General features: G+C 48.7%; 1 protein-coding gene across 1 annotated transcript; it reads left to right on the forward strand.

Moving 5' to 3' along the window:
* The first annotated feature begins 94 nt into the window (after positions 1 to 94).
* LOC111163518 (group 10 secretory phospholipase A2) lies at positions 95 to 13658 on the forward strand. The gene is made up of 4 exons (XM_022552262.3): positions 95 to 173; positions 3524 to 3674; positions 5439 to 5545; positions 13240 to 13658. The coding sequence occupies exons 1-4, from the start codon at positions 95 to 97 to the stop codon at positions 13380 to 13382; spliced, it is 480 nt and encodes a 159-aa protein (XP_022407970.1). The 3' UTR covers positions 13383 to 13658.
* Positions 13659 to 15733: the final 2075 nt, after the last annotated feature.

The following is a 15733-nucleotide window of genomic DNA, read 5'->3' on the forward strand; positions in this document are numbered from 1 at the left end:
GAGAGAGACCGGGGGCGGGGCCTCGGGGAGGGGGTTCGGCCGGGCTCGGTGACTACACTGGCCCAACAGACCGCCCCACTCCTGCCACCCTCCGATGGGTCCACTGTCTTTGTGCCCGCCAGTAGGGCTGTCGCTGCTGCTGCTACTGGGACCCGGACTCGGGCTCAGCTCAGGTGAGTGAGGGTTGGGCCCCCTCCAAGGACCCAGGAGTTCCTGGGGCTCCTCAAGTCCTCCCCAGGGTGCCAGGAGCCCTGCCTCCCCAGCCCTCCCAGGGGACCCAGGAGCCCTACAGCCCCCAGCCCTCCTTTCTGTGGTCCACCCACACGTTGCTTCCCAGCTTCGTGGGAGCCCTGTCCCCCCACACCGTCCCCCCTGTCCTCCCCTAGAGCCCCTCATTCACTGCTTCCAGGGACCCAGAACTAGCCCAGTCCTCCCCCAGGGCCTCAGTGTCCTCCCCCAAAACCCTCTCCACTCACTGGCACCCTCCCTCTCCAGTGACCAGACCTCCCCATCCACCTGGCCTGGTGCCCTGTGAACTGAGCCTTCACTCCACCTGTCCCTGGGGTCTGCAGTAGGACCACCAGGGGGACACGAGAGGCTGAAAGGAGCAGGGGAAGAAGGGGCCCAGCCCTACCTGGGGTTGGGGAAGAACGCAATGTCCCCTTCTCAACGTCACCCTCAGATAGGTCCCCTTGGCATATTACCCACAGGGACATGTGCGGATGCCACAAGCACAGAGACACACAGGCACAGGACGCCCCTAGCCTCATCTGGGCACTCAAGTGCTGGGCTCACGGACAGGCTCACACACAGACACAGGCAAAGACACCACGAGGGAAACACACACACCCACACTCAGGGATACCGAGACAGCCCCATATGGACACACATACAGAGAGAAGCACACACACACAAACACACACACACCCTCAGACCCACAGGAAGCCTGGACAGCCTTGGCACTCCCAGCAGAGGCTGTTGTGGGCAGACACAGCAAACAACCCCCAGAATGACCTGCCCCACCTAAGCTGGCACGGAGGGAGTGTTTGCCTTGGTTACAAATCCAGTGCTGGGCGTCCACCCATGCCTGGGTTCTCCCTAGGGCTGAGTCCAGGACCCTGAGATGCCAGAGGGTGGGTCAGGTCAGGGTGGGGAGACCTCTGGGGACAGCTTTAGGGTGTGGGTTTGGAACTGGGGTCCTGTCAGATGTGCTTATTTCTTTTTCAAGTTTTTATTTTATTTTATTTATTTTTGGCTGCACCACGTGGCACGCAGGATCCTAGTTCCCCGACCAGGGATGGAACCCACGCCCCTGCAGTGGAAGCACAGAGTCCTAACCACTGGACCGCCAAGGAAGTCCCCAGATGTGCTTAGACTGGGAGTGTTCCATGGGGCTTGGTGGATCCAGGGGTCAAGGAAGCTTTTCTGAAAGCCCACTGCATGCCAGGGGATCCGGAGCTGCCTGCAGCAGAGATCTGTCCAGGCTGAAGGGTCATGCCCATGAGCAGACAGTGGCACAGCGTGACAAGGGCCCCTGTGGTCACATGGGGGTGAAGCAGATTCTAGAAGGAGGCGATGGGTCAGCTGGGTGAGGATGGGGTGAGGGCACTTGCAGCTGGGTGAGGATGGGGTGTATGTGACAGGCAGTTTAACTGGAGGAACAGGACATGATGAGTGGGGTCTATGTGGGGCACGTTGAGAGAGGGTGCTGAGCGGGGGGAGGGTCAGCTCCTGCAGGGCCTCTGATCAGTGAGGACCCTGAGCTTTACCTGGAGGGGGACGGGAGCCTGGGGAGGTTTCAAGCAGAGGTGTGGGCAACTGGGGGCAGCACTCAGGAAGTCCTGTGAGAGGAGGACGGGTCATCCAGAGAGGAAGGCAAAGCTTTTAACTCTAAACTCGTTTTTACATTTTGTTTCTATTTAACTTATCTCCAGTCCCCTGCACGAATATGCTGCTTTTCCCACTGAGAAAAAAACAAAATTGAGGGAATTCTCTGGTGGTCCAGTGGTTAGGACGCCGAGTTTCCATCGCTGGGGGCACCACTTTTATCCCTGATCGGGGAACTAAGATCCCGCAAGCCACGCGGCACAGCCAAAAAAAAAAAATTGAATTGAATTTTGGTTTGGACTCTTCAAAAAAGTCAGCATGATAAATTCTTGTTCTAGATAAAAAGACTTGAAACAGACATGATGATTAAAGGCAATGCAAAAATCTCCTCTGGATCCTCAGTCCTGGAGCAGTGGGCAGAGAGCAGGCTCCCAGGAATCAGGCCGGCCTGGGCACGAGTTTCTGCTCAGCAGCTCACCAGCTCTGAGACCTGGGATGGGTCCTTTTGCTTCTCGTAGCCTCAGTCTCTCCATCTGTAAGTGGGAGAATAGCCACCCACGAGACAAGGAAGTTGACAACAGATGTCGCCTATAAATTGGGGAGCACAGTGCCCGGTGCAGGGCGAGGTCCCAGTGATAGCATCTCCTTACTGTGGCTCTGATTGTGTATTTTGACTAAGCGCCAGAGTGGACTCATGACCCTCACCAGAAGAAGGAGTGGCTCTGGGATTCTCTGATGCCCACCTCACAGCAGGTTTGGAGGCCCCTTACCCCGAGTAGTGGACCCCTTGATGCCCCTAAGCTCTGTCACCCTGGCAGGGCTCCCTTCCTCCTTGGGCAAGGAGGAAGGAGCACTGGATTGGGAGTCAGAAGCCCCCAGTCAGGTCAGGTTCTTGTGGGCTGTGTGACTTTAGGGCTGTCCTTCCCACCTGGGCCTCCTCTTTCTTCCATGTGAGATGCAGGGGTTCCAGTCGCACCAACTATGTACTGCTATGTGTCACAGCCACATGGGGGATCCAGAAAAATGGCTGGGATGTGGCCGCAGGGCCTCCCCGTGTGAAAGGAAGCTGTGCCGGGCAGTGAAAATAAGAGATACAAAGGGCCCTGAGCCAGAGTCTGGAGGGCAGTGATGGGGGCAGTGGAGACCCAGGGAGAGGGAAGCCCCCGCAAAGGAGCCCGCCTTGATGGCAGGGACTCTGTTCAGCTCACTTCTGATGTCCAGTGCCCAGCACAGGCAACTGGACAGACGTTTGATGCGCGACTTGCAATCTGACTCTGTCTGGAGTTGATAAGGGCAAAGGATTGGGGATCAGGGCATTCCAGGAAGAGGGAACAGCCTGTGCAAAGGCCCAGAGGTGTGAGTTGTTTCAGATGCTGTGGCTCTGTGACCTGTTTTCTCCTTCATGGCTGCCTTGAAGTTATTGATAACAATAGTTAGAGCTCATTGTGTGCCGGGTGCTTTACATGCATGATCTCATTCCATTCCTGGGAGTGAGATCCCCTTATTCCCCTGTTTCACAGATGAGGAAACCAAGGCACAGAGAGGTTGAGCTGTCCAAGGTCACACAGCTAGGAATAAGAAGCAGGATTCAAACTGAGACAGTCATCCAGGCCCTTTTCAGGCTGCTGCCCTTCCCCAGGGCCAGGGCAGCCCCCACCTGCAGCCTCTAACATTTGTCTCCCCCTACTCACCCCAGCTTCCCAGAGGTCACATGTGCACCGACGTGGGCTCATAGAACTGGCAGGGACTGTGCACTGTGCTGGCACCCGCACCGCCATGGCCTACATGAACTACGGCTGCTATTGTGGCCTGGGTGGCCATGGCCAGCCCAGGGATGCCATTGACTGGTGAGTGCATGCTGGGGCCAGAAGATCCCACCCCCTGGGGTCAGTAAGGAAATATCACCTATGAGGAAATACCCAAAAACGAGGTTGGGGTTTGGGCTAGGAAGATCCCAGCACGCGGTACTACTTGCAGGCAGAGGGCATCCTGAGCAACACGGCCAATGAGGCCAAACTGTGGTGCCAGCTGCCCCCCCCCCACCGTCTGGCCATGGAGTGATTATGTTAGCTGAAAAAAATTGCACATCATTGATCAGACTTATTATGCATCAGAACTGTTCTGAGAACCCCTTTGAGTCCTCACAAAACCCCATTTCAGAGATGAGGAAAGTGAGGCACAGAGAGATCAACTTGCCTGGGGCCACATAGAGAGTGAGGGGTGGGAACTGGGATTTGAACCCAGGCAGCCTGGCTAGATTCACGCCCCCATCACTGCCCTCTGCTGCTGTGTGAGAAGGGCCTGTTCTGTGCGAGGCTGCGGGCTTGGATCTTGCCACGACTTCCTTTCATTTGCCTTCAGGGCCACGGCCATCCGTGGAGGCAGGTATGATGGTGATCCTCATTTTACAGATGAGGTCCCTGAGGCTTAAAGAGACACAGCCACTCACCATTTCCACTTAGTGCTGGTGGGGGGCAGGGGCGTGGAATGTGACTGTCTCTTCCGAGCCTCGGAGGATGTAGCTGTCACTGACAGGTCTTTATCCAGCCTCGTGCCTTGGAGGTTCCTGCCGTGGGCCCTGCCCTCCCTCCCACACTCTGGTTGTCTAGTTCCTGCACATCTTTCCAGGTGCAGCCCAGGCCTCACCTCCTCTAGGAAGCTTTCCCTGCAGCCCAGCTGGGCCTGGCACTTCTCTGGCTCCCAGAAGCCCCTCTCCTTACCCAACATCCCAGCACTTCTCGCCACACACGTTGCACCTGGTGGCTTGTCTGCCTCTCCCCGCCAGACTGGGAGCTCCTTGAGGGCAGAGTGGAATCTGGCTGACGTCTCCCTGCCAGACCCTACTGAGGGGTCAGCGCAGGGTGGGGCTGCTGGCTGGATGGAAGCAAGAGCAGTGGATGATTGCACGATGGACAAGTTTACAGACATTGGTGGGTGTTTCTCAGGGAGTTTGTATGTTATTATTATCATTACTATTGCTTTCGAGGTGCTCTTACGTGGCAGGCTGGACACCGGTGACACCGTGGGGAGCAGGACAGAAATGGCCCCGCCCTCACAGAGGTCTCAGTCAGGGAGGACAACTGCTAATCAGTCTTCTCCCTAATTAGGGTCTCGTCAAAAACCTGCCCGGAGGGAAGGAACCTGGGCTTAGGAGAGGGTGTGATCAGGAGACTGTCAGAACCTGGGGAGATGTGGGATCTGGATGGCATCCTGGGGGTGGGGGCGGGTACTCGGGCTGAGACCTAGAGCAGGAAGAGGGGGCATGAAGTTCTCCCAGGCAGGGGGCAGAGTGTGGGCAAAGTCAGGAGGTGGGGAGGGTGTGGCTCGCACCAGGAACAGAGAAGAGACCACTGTGGCTGGAGCTCGGAGACTCAGAGAGTGAGGCAGGCAGGGGCCAGGCTCGAGTGTGGCAGAGGGATGGAGGCAGCGCAGGACACACTGAGGTCGGTGGAATTATTTCCCAAGATGGGGATTCTCAGGGAGAAGGCTTGGACCAGAAGATGCTGTCCCCCTGTGGGTCCTCACTCACCCGAAGTCCTGGCACAGAAGGATGGCCAAGAGAGCATCCCTGCCTTCACCCACCCGCCGGTCTGCCTGTCTGCCACCCACAGGTGCTGTCATTCCCACGACTGCTGCTACAAACGTGCCGAGGTTGCTGGCTGCAGTCCCAAGATGGAGCGCTATTCCTGGCAGTGTGTCAATCAGCACATCCTGTGTGGTGAGTTCCCAGCATCAGACCCGGTAGCAACCACTGGCTGGAGCATAGAGGGACTTCCAAGTATAGGCAGGGCCCATCTCTCCCCATCTGCCCCAGTCTCCACCGTGCCCTATTGTCTGCCTGACATTGAGGCCAAGTGTCAATTACTATAGTTCATTTCTCCTGTGCTGTTGATTTTGTTATGGAAAAGGAATATTTCTATCAGACCCAGGAAAACAGAAGGTAGGTCAAAAGGCTGAATGCTTCAAGAAAAATGGGAATGGTGAGCCCATTTATTTGTCAAAATGAAGAGTACCCCTGGGTCTGATGTATCCCCTTTGCTTCGCTCGTTAGCACTGCCTGCCCCAGGGGATGTCTGAGTTTGCAAACCCTGGCCTCTGGCCAACAGCTTAGTCCATGATTCAGATTCTGTGACGTTGCCAAGCCTTGATCTCTCAGGGCCTCAGTTTCCTCATTGGTAAACTGGGGGCGGAAATCAAGCCGGCCTATTGTAAGGATGAAGTGACAGTGTCACCGTGCTTCATGCCTAGTAGATGTCATTAATGTCTGGTGAAGAAATGACCCAACACAGAACCTCCGGTGAAGATGACCAGGCACTATTTCAGTGAGCACAGGATTTGGGGAAGGACAAGAAGACAGTTCTGTGTAACTCTGAACCCCCCAAGAGAAAGTAATTTCTCTTTCAATTTTCTTTCAATCCTTCTAATTTTGTGAAATTAGGAGAAACTCTCAGTTCAGTGTTACGTTAGCTGAAGCATCCCTGGGTCACTTGCTGGTCCTTTTTAACCAAGAGAGTAGGTTTCTGGCTTATAACGTTATTCAAAAACCATTCTATTCCTAAATTTAATTCTGGCCTTAAAAAAATTCTTCATTATCTCTCTATCTGTTTATCTCTCTCTCTCTCTCTCTGTCTATCGTCTGTCTTTAACCACAAGCAGCGTGTATTTAATGAGGATAATTATAACATAATCTGATATCACTGTACATTTTACATGACCGGCCACTTCTTTTTTTTAAAAACTATTGTTAACTTGCTCCATATCATTTTATTTATTTATTTGTTTGTTTGTTTGTTTATTTATGGCTGCATTGGGTCTTCATTGCTGCGCGCGGGCTTTCTCTAGTTGCGGTGAGTGGGGGCTACTCTTTGTTGCAGTGCGCAGGCTTCTCATTGTCGTGGCTTCTCTTGTTGCAGAGCACGGGCTCTAGGTGCCCGGGCTTCAGTAGTTGTGGCTCGCGGGCTCTAGAGCGCAGGCTCAGTTGTTGTGGCGCATGGGCTTAGTTGCTCTGCGGCATGTGGGATCTTCCTGGGCCAGGGCTTGAACCCGTGTCCCCTGCATTGGCAGGCGGATTCTTAACCACTGCACCACCAGGGAAGCCCAGTCTTGGTACTCTTGTTGAAAATCACTTGGCTCTTAAATCAGTGATGTCTCTGAGCCTGTTTCCTTACCTGGAAGATGGGTGTTGCAAAGATGGAAGAAGTTTTATAACGTGATAACCAAATTGGATGGAAGTTGTCACTTTCTTCCCTACCCTCTTCTCTATCCCTCATCCTCATCTGAACGAACCTCTCTCTGACCCCCACTACCTCCACCTGAGAGAACTGAGGATCTGGTGTGATTCTCCACTAAAACCCCAGCTTCTGCAGACTTGTTCTCCTCTAGAGGGAAGGAGGCTATCCTAAGGGTTACGTAGAAAGATGTTCTTAGATATGCATGGATTCGCAGCTGTATCCTCTGAGTCTGAATTAGGAGTTGGCACAGAGCAAAACTGAATTAATATGGAGACATAACATCAAGGACTGAAAACGCCCCAGACATCATCTCATCCAACCCTCTCACTTAGAATTGGGGAAAATGAAACCCAGGGAAAGAAGTGACTTGCTTAACATGGTGGTGATAAGCCCACTTCTGGGCATATTCCCTGTCCCCAAACTGCCCCCTTCCACTGTGGGTGGAGAGGAGAAGTGGGCCTTGAGTGGGAAACGTGTTAAAGACCTTTCTCTTCTTCCTTCAATCTGCATGTTCTGCTTGCCCCTAACCATGTAAAAATGATGTTTGTAAAATATTTATTGGTGTGTCTGCTGGTGGAATCTGTGACTGTTTACAGAACTGCCCTCCCTGAACCAAACGAAGAGAACCAAAATATCTATTATGCATTTTTTTTTTTGCTAAAAATATTCTTATTCTGTTTGGAAACATTCTGAACATAGTTGTTTGCTTAATTATAGGTGTGGCCCATTTTCCATTTATGGGCCTGACTTAAATATATATTTTTTCAATGTTAAGCATATAATAATATTTACTGGCAGGCCTTTATTTTAAACTTAACCCTTGGGAGCTAGGTTTCCTCTTCAGTTTTTATTATTCTTGAATAACATGAAGCTGTTGGGCTCCTGAGGCCATGGAGCAGTGAGACCCAGCCTTGCTTTTGAAAGGATCTTTCTTGCTCAGGGAAAAGGGTGGGAGCACAAAGGAGGCATAGGCATTGGGTCAGGTCTGTGGCCTTGGACAAGTTACTAAATCCCTCTGAGCCTCACTTTCCTCATCTGTAAAATGGGAATAATAAAACTCTGGTGTTGGGTTTGTATAAGAATCAGAAACAATGTATGGCTTTTCTGTATTCTCCAAAAATTATTATTGAGAATCTACTCTGTGCCAGGCTCCCTGCTAGGTTTGGGGCAAAACAGAGAAGCAAGGCCCTGTGGTCTAAAAAGAGGAGAGCAGTAAATAGTGTCTGTGCCAATTGTTTTTACAAGTGCTGTGTCGGAAGAGGAAGCAGTGAAGTATTATACCAACTACAGCATAGATGAACCTTGAAAACGTGAAGCTCAGTAAAAAAAAGCCAGACACAAAAGGTCACCCATTGTATGATTCCATGTATATGAAATGTCCAGACTAGGCAAATCCACAGACAGAAGGCATAGTTGTGGTTACCAGGGACTCCGGAGAGTGGAATTGGGGAGTGACTTAATAAATATGGGGTTTCTTTTGGGCTGATAAAAATGTTTTGGAACTAGATAGAGGGGGTGGTGGCAGAACATTGTGAAGGTACTAAATACCACTGACTTGTCACTTTAAAGTGGTAAATTTTGTTACGGGAATTTTGCCTCAGTAAAAATGTATCCTCACCCCAGAATGCTCAGGGGTCAGAGAGGGTCTCACTGACAAGATGCCATTGAAGCAGAGACTTGGGGAATGAAGGAGCCCTGGGAAGAGGTGGTGGGAACAGCCGGTGCAAAGGCCCTGAGGTAGGGATGAATGTCTGGGTGGTTTGAGGAGGGTGAGGCTGGAGTAGAGTCACCAGGGAGAGAGTAGTAGGTGATAATAGAATGATGAGGGCCAGATCCCCCAGGCCGTTGGAGGCTTTCCTTTGAGGGAGATGGAGAGCCAGGGAGGGTTTTGAGCAGAAGAGGGACGTGATCCGATCTGCATTTTAACTGTACTGCATTTTTGGCTGCTGCATGGAACATATGCTGGAGGGAGCAAGGGTGGAAGTCAGGCACCTGTATGAAGCTGTCCCAGGGATCTGGGTGAGAGGTGGCTTGGGCAGGTGGTGGCAGTGGAGATGGTGGAAGGGGGGCTTCTGGACATGTTTGGCTGGAAGGTGGAGCTGAGGGACTCGCTCATGGATGGGGGAGGGAAGGGGAACTGGCTGGAGTGTTCATGCGAGTCACCCTGTCCTTAGACAGCTGTCCTCCGGTTGCAACCCTGGAGCTTCAATGGCTCTTTCCTCAGAAGTCCCTACCCCACCAGGTCACGTTGCTCCGAGGGTGTACGTGTCTCTGTTGTGCAGCGGCCCATGGAAATTTTACAGGCAGAAGGGCTGGCTCCTGCACCAGCGGGTTCATTTACCAATTTTTACATATTATTTTTATCTATCTGTTCATCTGTCCATCTGTCTGTCCATCCATTTATCCACATGCTTTTTCTGATTCAAACCTAATCCACCTTTGTTGTGAAAAATTAAAACATTCCAGAAATGTTGAAAGTTACACTCCATCCACCAGAGTTAACTAGCTTCTGTTAAGTTTGGCATCTTTTCCTCCAGATTTGTGCATGTGTAAACAAACAAACAATAACAAAAATCAGATCACACTATGTATATTTTATTATTTTTTTCACTTAATATAGTGTCTTGGACATCTTGGGACATCTAGGTCAGCCTCATTCTTTTAAAGCCAGACAATCACCTATGGCAGAGTGTCTCCATCTTGACACTGGACATTTGGGGCTGGACAATTCTCCAGTGAGGGGGCTGTCCTGGGCATTGTAGAGTTTAGCGGCGTACCTGGCCTCTACCAACCAGATGCCAGTAGCACCCTCAATCCCCCACGTGACAACCAAAGATGTCTCCGCACACTGCCAAATGCCCCCCGGGGGCCCCAGCTGAGAATGGCCAGTAACACGAATGTACTTTATTTTGCAGAGACCATGGCTGTTCCTAAGTCTTTGTGCACTTGTGAGAGGGTTTTGTAGCATGGAGTCCTAGAACTGTTGGGTCAAATGGTGTATCTGAGGTGCCCTTAGAATTTATATGTAGAAAGGACAGGAGAGCAGCCTGAAAGGGGGATTAGAGAACTTGTCCTGGAGGGGTATTTACTCGGCAAGAGCATTTAAAAAATGTAAATGGTGTTTATTGTAGAGGCTGGGGAGGGGCTAAAGAGAGACCTGGTAGAGATTAGGGAGGAGGAAGGCCACCAAAGTCCCCACAAGCCACCTCCTTTCGGCACTGAGTGGTATAGGTATTTTATGTCTAACAAATAATGTAAACTAAACTTTGAAATAGCTGCCCTTCAAATTTGGTTAATTGAGATTGCTTTTTCCACGATGAAAGCACCGTATGGCTCAAAGTAGAAGAGTTTCAAATTACAAAATGTAAAAGTTTGGTGGGAAATAAAACTCCCATTGACACTACCCAGACATCAATTTGATTAACCTTCTGGTGGTGGTGGTGGTGTTTTGTCTTTTTTGAGTGCAAAATACATAAAAAACATAGCAGTGTGTTTCGTACCCCTTATTTTCCTCTTAAGTATAAGCTCTTTTCCATGTCATTAAAACTCTATTAAAAGAATAGATATATGTATAACTGAGTCACTTGCTGTACACCTGAAACTAACAAGATCCACTAACTAACTAAACTAACTAAATCAACTATACTCCAATATAAAAAAAAAAAACTCTATTAAACAATCCTCTGTTACAAACTTGAATTTGTAAGGGTGGGCGAGTGCCCCGAGTTGACACCCTACTCCCTTCCTGCAGACAAGCCAGGAGGCCTGGGGTCGGGCAGAGCTGAGTTGGGGCCCAGTCCCTACACCCCTTCCTGGATTTTTCCTCTGTAAGGTTGGGGTGCCAATAGCACTGCCCTGAGAGGACTGGGTGAGATGGGGACCATAGAGCCAGCCCTTTGCCCAGTGCCTGGCTCCGCATAACTGCACAGTTAACACCAGCTCCCATCATCCTGACTTTTTCTGTTGTTATCCATTTACTGAATTATAACCAAGGCAGTTTTTCTTTTCTGGGCCGCGCCGCGCCGCATGTCTTGTGATCTTAGTTCCCTGACCAGGGATCAAACCCGGGCCCCCTGCATTGGGAGCGTAGTCTCTTACTCACTGGACCACCAGGGAAGTAAGTCCCTGGGAAGCTTAATAAATGAATTTAAGGGAGAAAGCCTCTCAGTCCTTTGTTAATTTTTCCAATTAGGCAAGGAGGAAGTATCAATTGCACGATAGTCTGACTGCTAGAGAGGGTAAACCTCTCTTACGCTTGCTAATCTCCCTTTTTTTTTTTAAAACCAAGACACTCCAATTTGGGGGCTCACAGCTTTCAGGTGGGCAACAGCATTTAACTAGACTTTGATATTAGGACTTTATCTTCATTGGTTTTTGTTGTTGTTTTTGCTTTCTTTGTTTTTTAGTCAGTTTCTTATATTTGTGGTATAAGATTTTGGTTTTCCATTTATGTCAGTGATAGAATTTATTTGATGCAATTTAATACCATTTAATATAATTAAATCATAATTTATTTAATAATTGACTTACTATTAGAAATAAAGGGGATTTAAAGCTAGCATCTTGAAGCTGCTATGGGTCTGAGTTTGGGAAACCCTGTGTGCAGTCATGCAGATAAACACCTTTAATCAACTCAGCTCATTACAGAGGGTCCCGGGCCCCCTGCCTCCTGCTTGACATCCCCCACCCCTCCCCCACTCATCGCTCCATCCCCTCCTGGTGCTGCCAAGCTCTCCAAGTGTTGCCCTGAGAGAAGCTGATGAATTTTCTGAGTCTCATGCTTCACCTTGCTAGGATCTCCATGGAACTTGTGCATTTTAAGAGGGGATCTTTAAAGATTAGCTGACAGCTTAAGGAGGTCAGCTGCAGCTCATAAGCACCTGCTGTATGCCCTGCATTTTACTGACTTGGTCTCTTTTCATTCTCCCAACAGCCCTTAGAAGTAGGTACTTTTAGTATCCTCATGTGGCCCCTGTGGAAACAGCCTGGGAAGGATGAAGTGATGTGCCCAAAGGAACTATATCCATGGCCAAGCTGGCTACCTCCAAAGTTCATGCTTCACTGTGCCTCTGGAAGAAATTTGGCAAGATTTAATAGTGGGTGTTTTTTTCCCCCCATTTTGTGGATAATTAAAAACCCACAGTCAAAGGCAGATGACATATCCATAGCTGTTATACCTTCTAAATTAATAAGATACAACTTGAAGATCACAAAATCTTTCCAACCTAAAGGAATGACTCTCTAGCAGTGGAATTCCCAAGGCAGAAGGAGATTTATCTTTGGGTGGCAACCTTTGCACCTCTGTATAAGGTAGGCCCAGGATGGAAGGAAGAGATGGAATATATGATTGTTACCTAAAACAAACTATTTTCTTATTCAGTATCATGTCATGTGCATATAATGACATTTTACTTCTTCTTTTCCAATTTGGATACCTTTTATTTCTTTTTCTTGTCTGATTGCTGTGGCTAGGACTTCCAATACTATGTTGAATAGAAGTGGCAAGAGTGGGCATCCTTGTCATGTTCCAGATTTCAGAGGGAAGTCTTTTAGCTTTTCACCATTGAGTATTATGTTGGCTATGGGAACAAACTGTTCTCTTGAAGGAGCATCTGAAAGAGACCTGGAGAGAAAAGGCAGAGAAATGCAGGTAGAACCAACATTGATGGAGTTACACGTGTAGGGCCAAGCCCCTGCCGGACACTTTACATAGGCTTTCTCACCCATGCTTCCCAATAAACCTGCAAAGCCGATGGTGCCCGCATCTACATCAGGACTTGGCTCAGAAAGTTTAGGTAAGACCACACAGCTAGGAACTAGCAGAGAAGGCATTCTGAAAAAAAGAAAGCCTGGATGGTTCCCAGGCACCTACTGCTTATCTAAATGGATCCTTAAATGCACTAGTGTAATACTGACACAGAAGAGAAGCTAAAAGGGCATATGGACTTTGGACTTCCTCTCTGAAAACACTCCCCTGGCAACTTCGATTTCCTTTTCTGTAAAATGGGCTGAACATCACCTCCCTCGGGAGTTATGAGAGAGATAACGTGGTGAACTGTCAAAGTGTTGCCCAGATGCAATTTATGCCCTTCCTTGTCCCCAGCTTTACTGGCTTCCCTTGCATTTATCTTCCAGTCTCTCCAAGTCCCTGCTCTAACCTCAGTTTTCCCACTTCTTCCAGGACCAGTGGAGGACAAATGCCAAGAACTCATGTGCAAGTGTGACCGGGAGATTGCTTACTGTTTAGCCAAAACTGAGTACAACTTAAAGTACCTCTTTTACCCCCGTTTCTTGTGTGGGAAGGATTCGCCCAAGTGTGGCTGACTAGCATGACTTGAAATGTCTTTTTTGCACAAGGAAATAAAACTTCTTTTTGCGGATCAACAGCCTTATTCAGTTCTTTGCAGGAGGAAGCTGGGGCCAATTGTTAAAGCTGAAACCCTCGTGTTTGCTTTCACTCCTGTCCTGAACTTGGGGCTGGAGCCAGTTTGGTTTCCAGCTTAATGTCAAAAGTCCCACGCCTATTTTATAAAACCACAACTGTATTTATGACTGTATTAGGTTTGGTACCATTTGAGGTTCAACCTTTATGAAAAGAGCTGAGCCTTGTCTTCTAACCTGCTCCCGATGGCAGGTAGTCAAAAGTGAGCAAACACCTACCATGTGCTTGGCCTTGCTTTCGATTCTGGGCTGAAGCAATAAACAAAATGGCCACATAATGCCCAACCTTGTGAAGTTCAAGTCTAGTAGTTGTTAGCTCGAGTCTTCTGTCCTATCCCACTGCACCTTTAACAGTTAAAATTTATTTCCTGATTACAAAAGTAGTACCTATGCACTGCTAAAAAAAAAAAAAAAAAAAGTAAAATTGAGAAATATATAAAGGAGAAAACACCCCACTCCAGTTCTCAGTCCACAATAACCACTTTTAGTATCTTAGTGTGCTACCCATCGGTATTGTCTATAATGTGTTAAAAGTGTAATTGAGACTCTAGACTGTATGATTTTCATAAGCTTTTTTCCATTTCTCCATGTCTTTAAAAAAAATCTCTGGAAACTTCATTTCCAAATGTATTAGATACATTTCCAGCTGTATTAGATACTATTTTATAGACTGCTACCTTTTGGACATTGGTGATATTTCCTATTTTTATCAATTACTGATGTGGTGAGGATGCTTGTGAATAAATCTTTGCCCCCCTCCCACCCTTTTATTATTCCTTAACTGAGATTTGCAGAAATGGAATTCTTGCATTAAAGGGTCTGAATATTTTAAGTAGACTCCCCATTTTGACACACCAAGCCAAGAGGGTCTGAGGGCGGAGAGGCAGCCGGTGGCCCTGGCTCTGATATGCCTGTCCCTCCTGCAGGCGATAAGGAGGGAGAGCCCAGGCCAGCCTGTTTGCTCTCCGCCAAGACTGCTTTGCAATCCCCCCACAGACAGAGCACGTGTGGGTATTACTCATCTTTGAAGCATGATTTGGGGAGTGGGTGGGGATGGTGTGGGGGGAGGCCAAGAGGGGGGGCAGGTGGGGAGTGCTAGACTGGGAGTCTGGCCTGGGCCCAGCTCCACCAGTGCCACCCAGCTTCCATCTCTTCATCTGAAAAGAAGAGTAACCCTGCGAGGCATGAGGCCAGGGACATGAAGGTACTGCAGATCGGCTGGGCTATCAGTGTCTCCGGCAGGTCACGAGGGTTAAACAGGTAAAGTCAGGCAGCCTCAGGGCCTGATGAACAGACACAGGAGGAAAGAAAACATTCTCCCTCCTTTCACTTAAGAAACCTTCCGTGGCTCCTCCTCAGCTCAATGTCCACGTCAGGCTGGGGGACTTAAGTGTGACCAGTAGGTTGTACTGAGCAATGCAGATTTTCTTCATGCTTCCTAAACAGTTTATTTTTCTCTACATAGAAGTTTTACCTGTATAAAAGAATCTTTATTTTTATTTCAAGTAACTTCTTTAAACTTTCAGAAGCAATGTTTGAGTGAAATCTTCAAAGATACAAAGGGTTAATGAATGGTTCATGGAGTCACAAAAAAACATTTTGGATGCAAGCTTATCTCTGCAGGGCCAGTCTTCAGGTTGACCGCCTTTCACACCTGCTACTGTCACACTGGAAGGGAATCAAAGGCCACAGTTCATTTCATATTTACAATTACAGCACTTGGTGTAATTATACTTGTTGTTTTATACATCAGAACAGAGTGTACGGTGGGAGGTCAATGTACAAAATGTTTCCTTAAACAAACGGACTAGCCTGGATTTTACAAATTAAATTCTTAAAAACAAAACAAGGTAAACCCCAAAACAACAATTTTAAGTAGCACTGAAGCAGCTCGGCCTGATGTGAATTACCCTCCATGAAATGCCTGACATCCCACTCAATTCCCCCAGAAAAAGAGATGCAAACTTTCAACGATTACAAGTAGAAAACAGTGATGGCAAGTCTAACCACCATCATTCTCATCTTGAACTGAATCCTTTCAGAGGTTTAACTCTGAAACCATCTAGCAACTCTTAAATAGGACAGAGTCGTCAACCGGATTTTGGTTTTTCCTCTGTGTTTTTTATATGCAACTGCCATGCCTATGACAAAATCTCCTGTTCTCCTAAACTTAACTTAGAGGACAGGCCTGGCCCTGGGCTCAGTCTCAGGGCTCCAACTTGCCCTGGGAGACT

The sequence above is a fragment of the Delphinapterus leucas genome, chromosome 15, assembly GCF_059928025.1.
Source record: "Delphinapterus leucas isolate spDelLeu-1000000601 "Yukka" chromosome 15, BTC_Dleu_Yukka2, whole genome shotgun sequence".
NCBI lineage: Eukaryota > Metazoa > Chordata > Mammalia > Artiodactyla > Monodontidae > Delphinapterus > Delphinapterus leucas.

Bases quoted from the DNA above. Each gene is read 5' to 3' on its own strand.
- LOC111163518 (XM_022552262.3), top strand. From the start codon at position 95: ATGGGTCCACTGTCTTTGTGCCCGCCAGTAGGGCTGTCGCTGCTGCTG. The intron at 3,675-5,438 runs GTGAGTGCATGC...TGCCACCCACAG, and splicing joins CCCAGGGATGCCATTGACTG to GTGCTGTCATTCCCACGACT. The intron at 5,546-13,239 runs GTGAGTTCCCAG...CACTTCTTCCAG, and splicing joins CAATCAGCACATCCTGTGTG to GACCAGTGGAGGACAAATGC.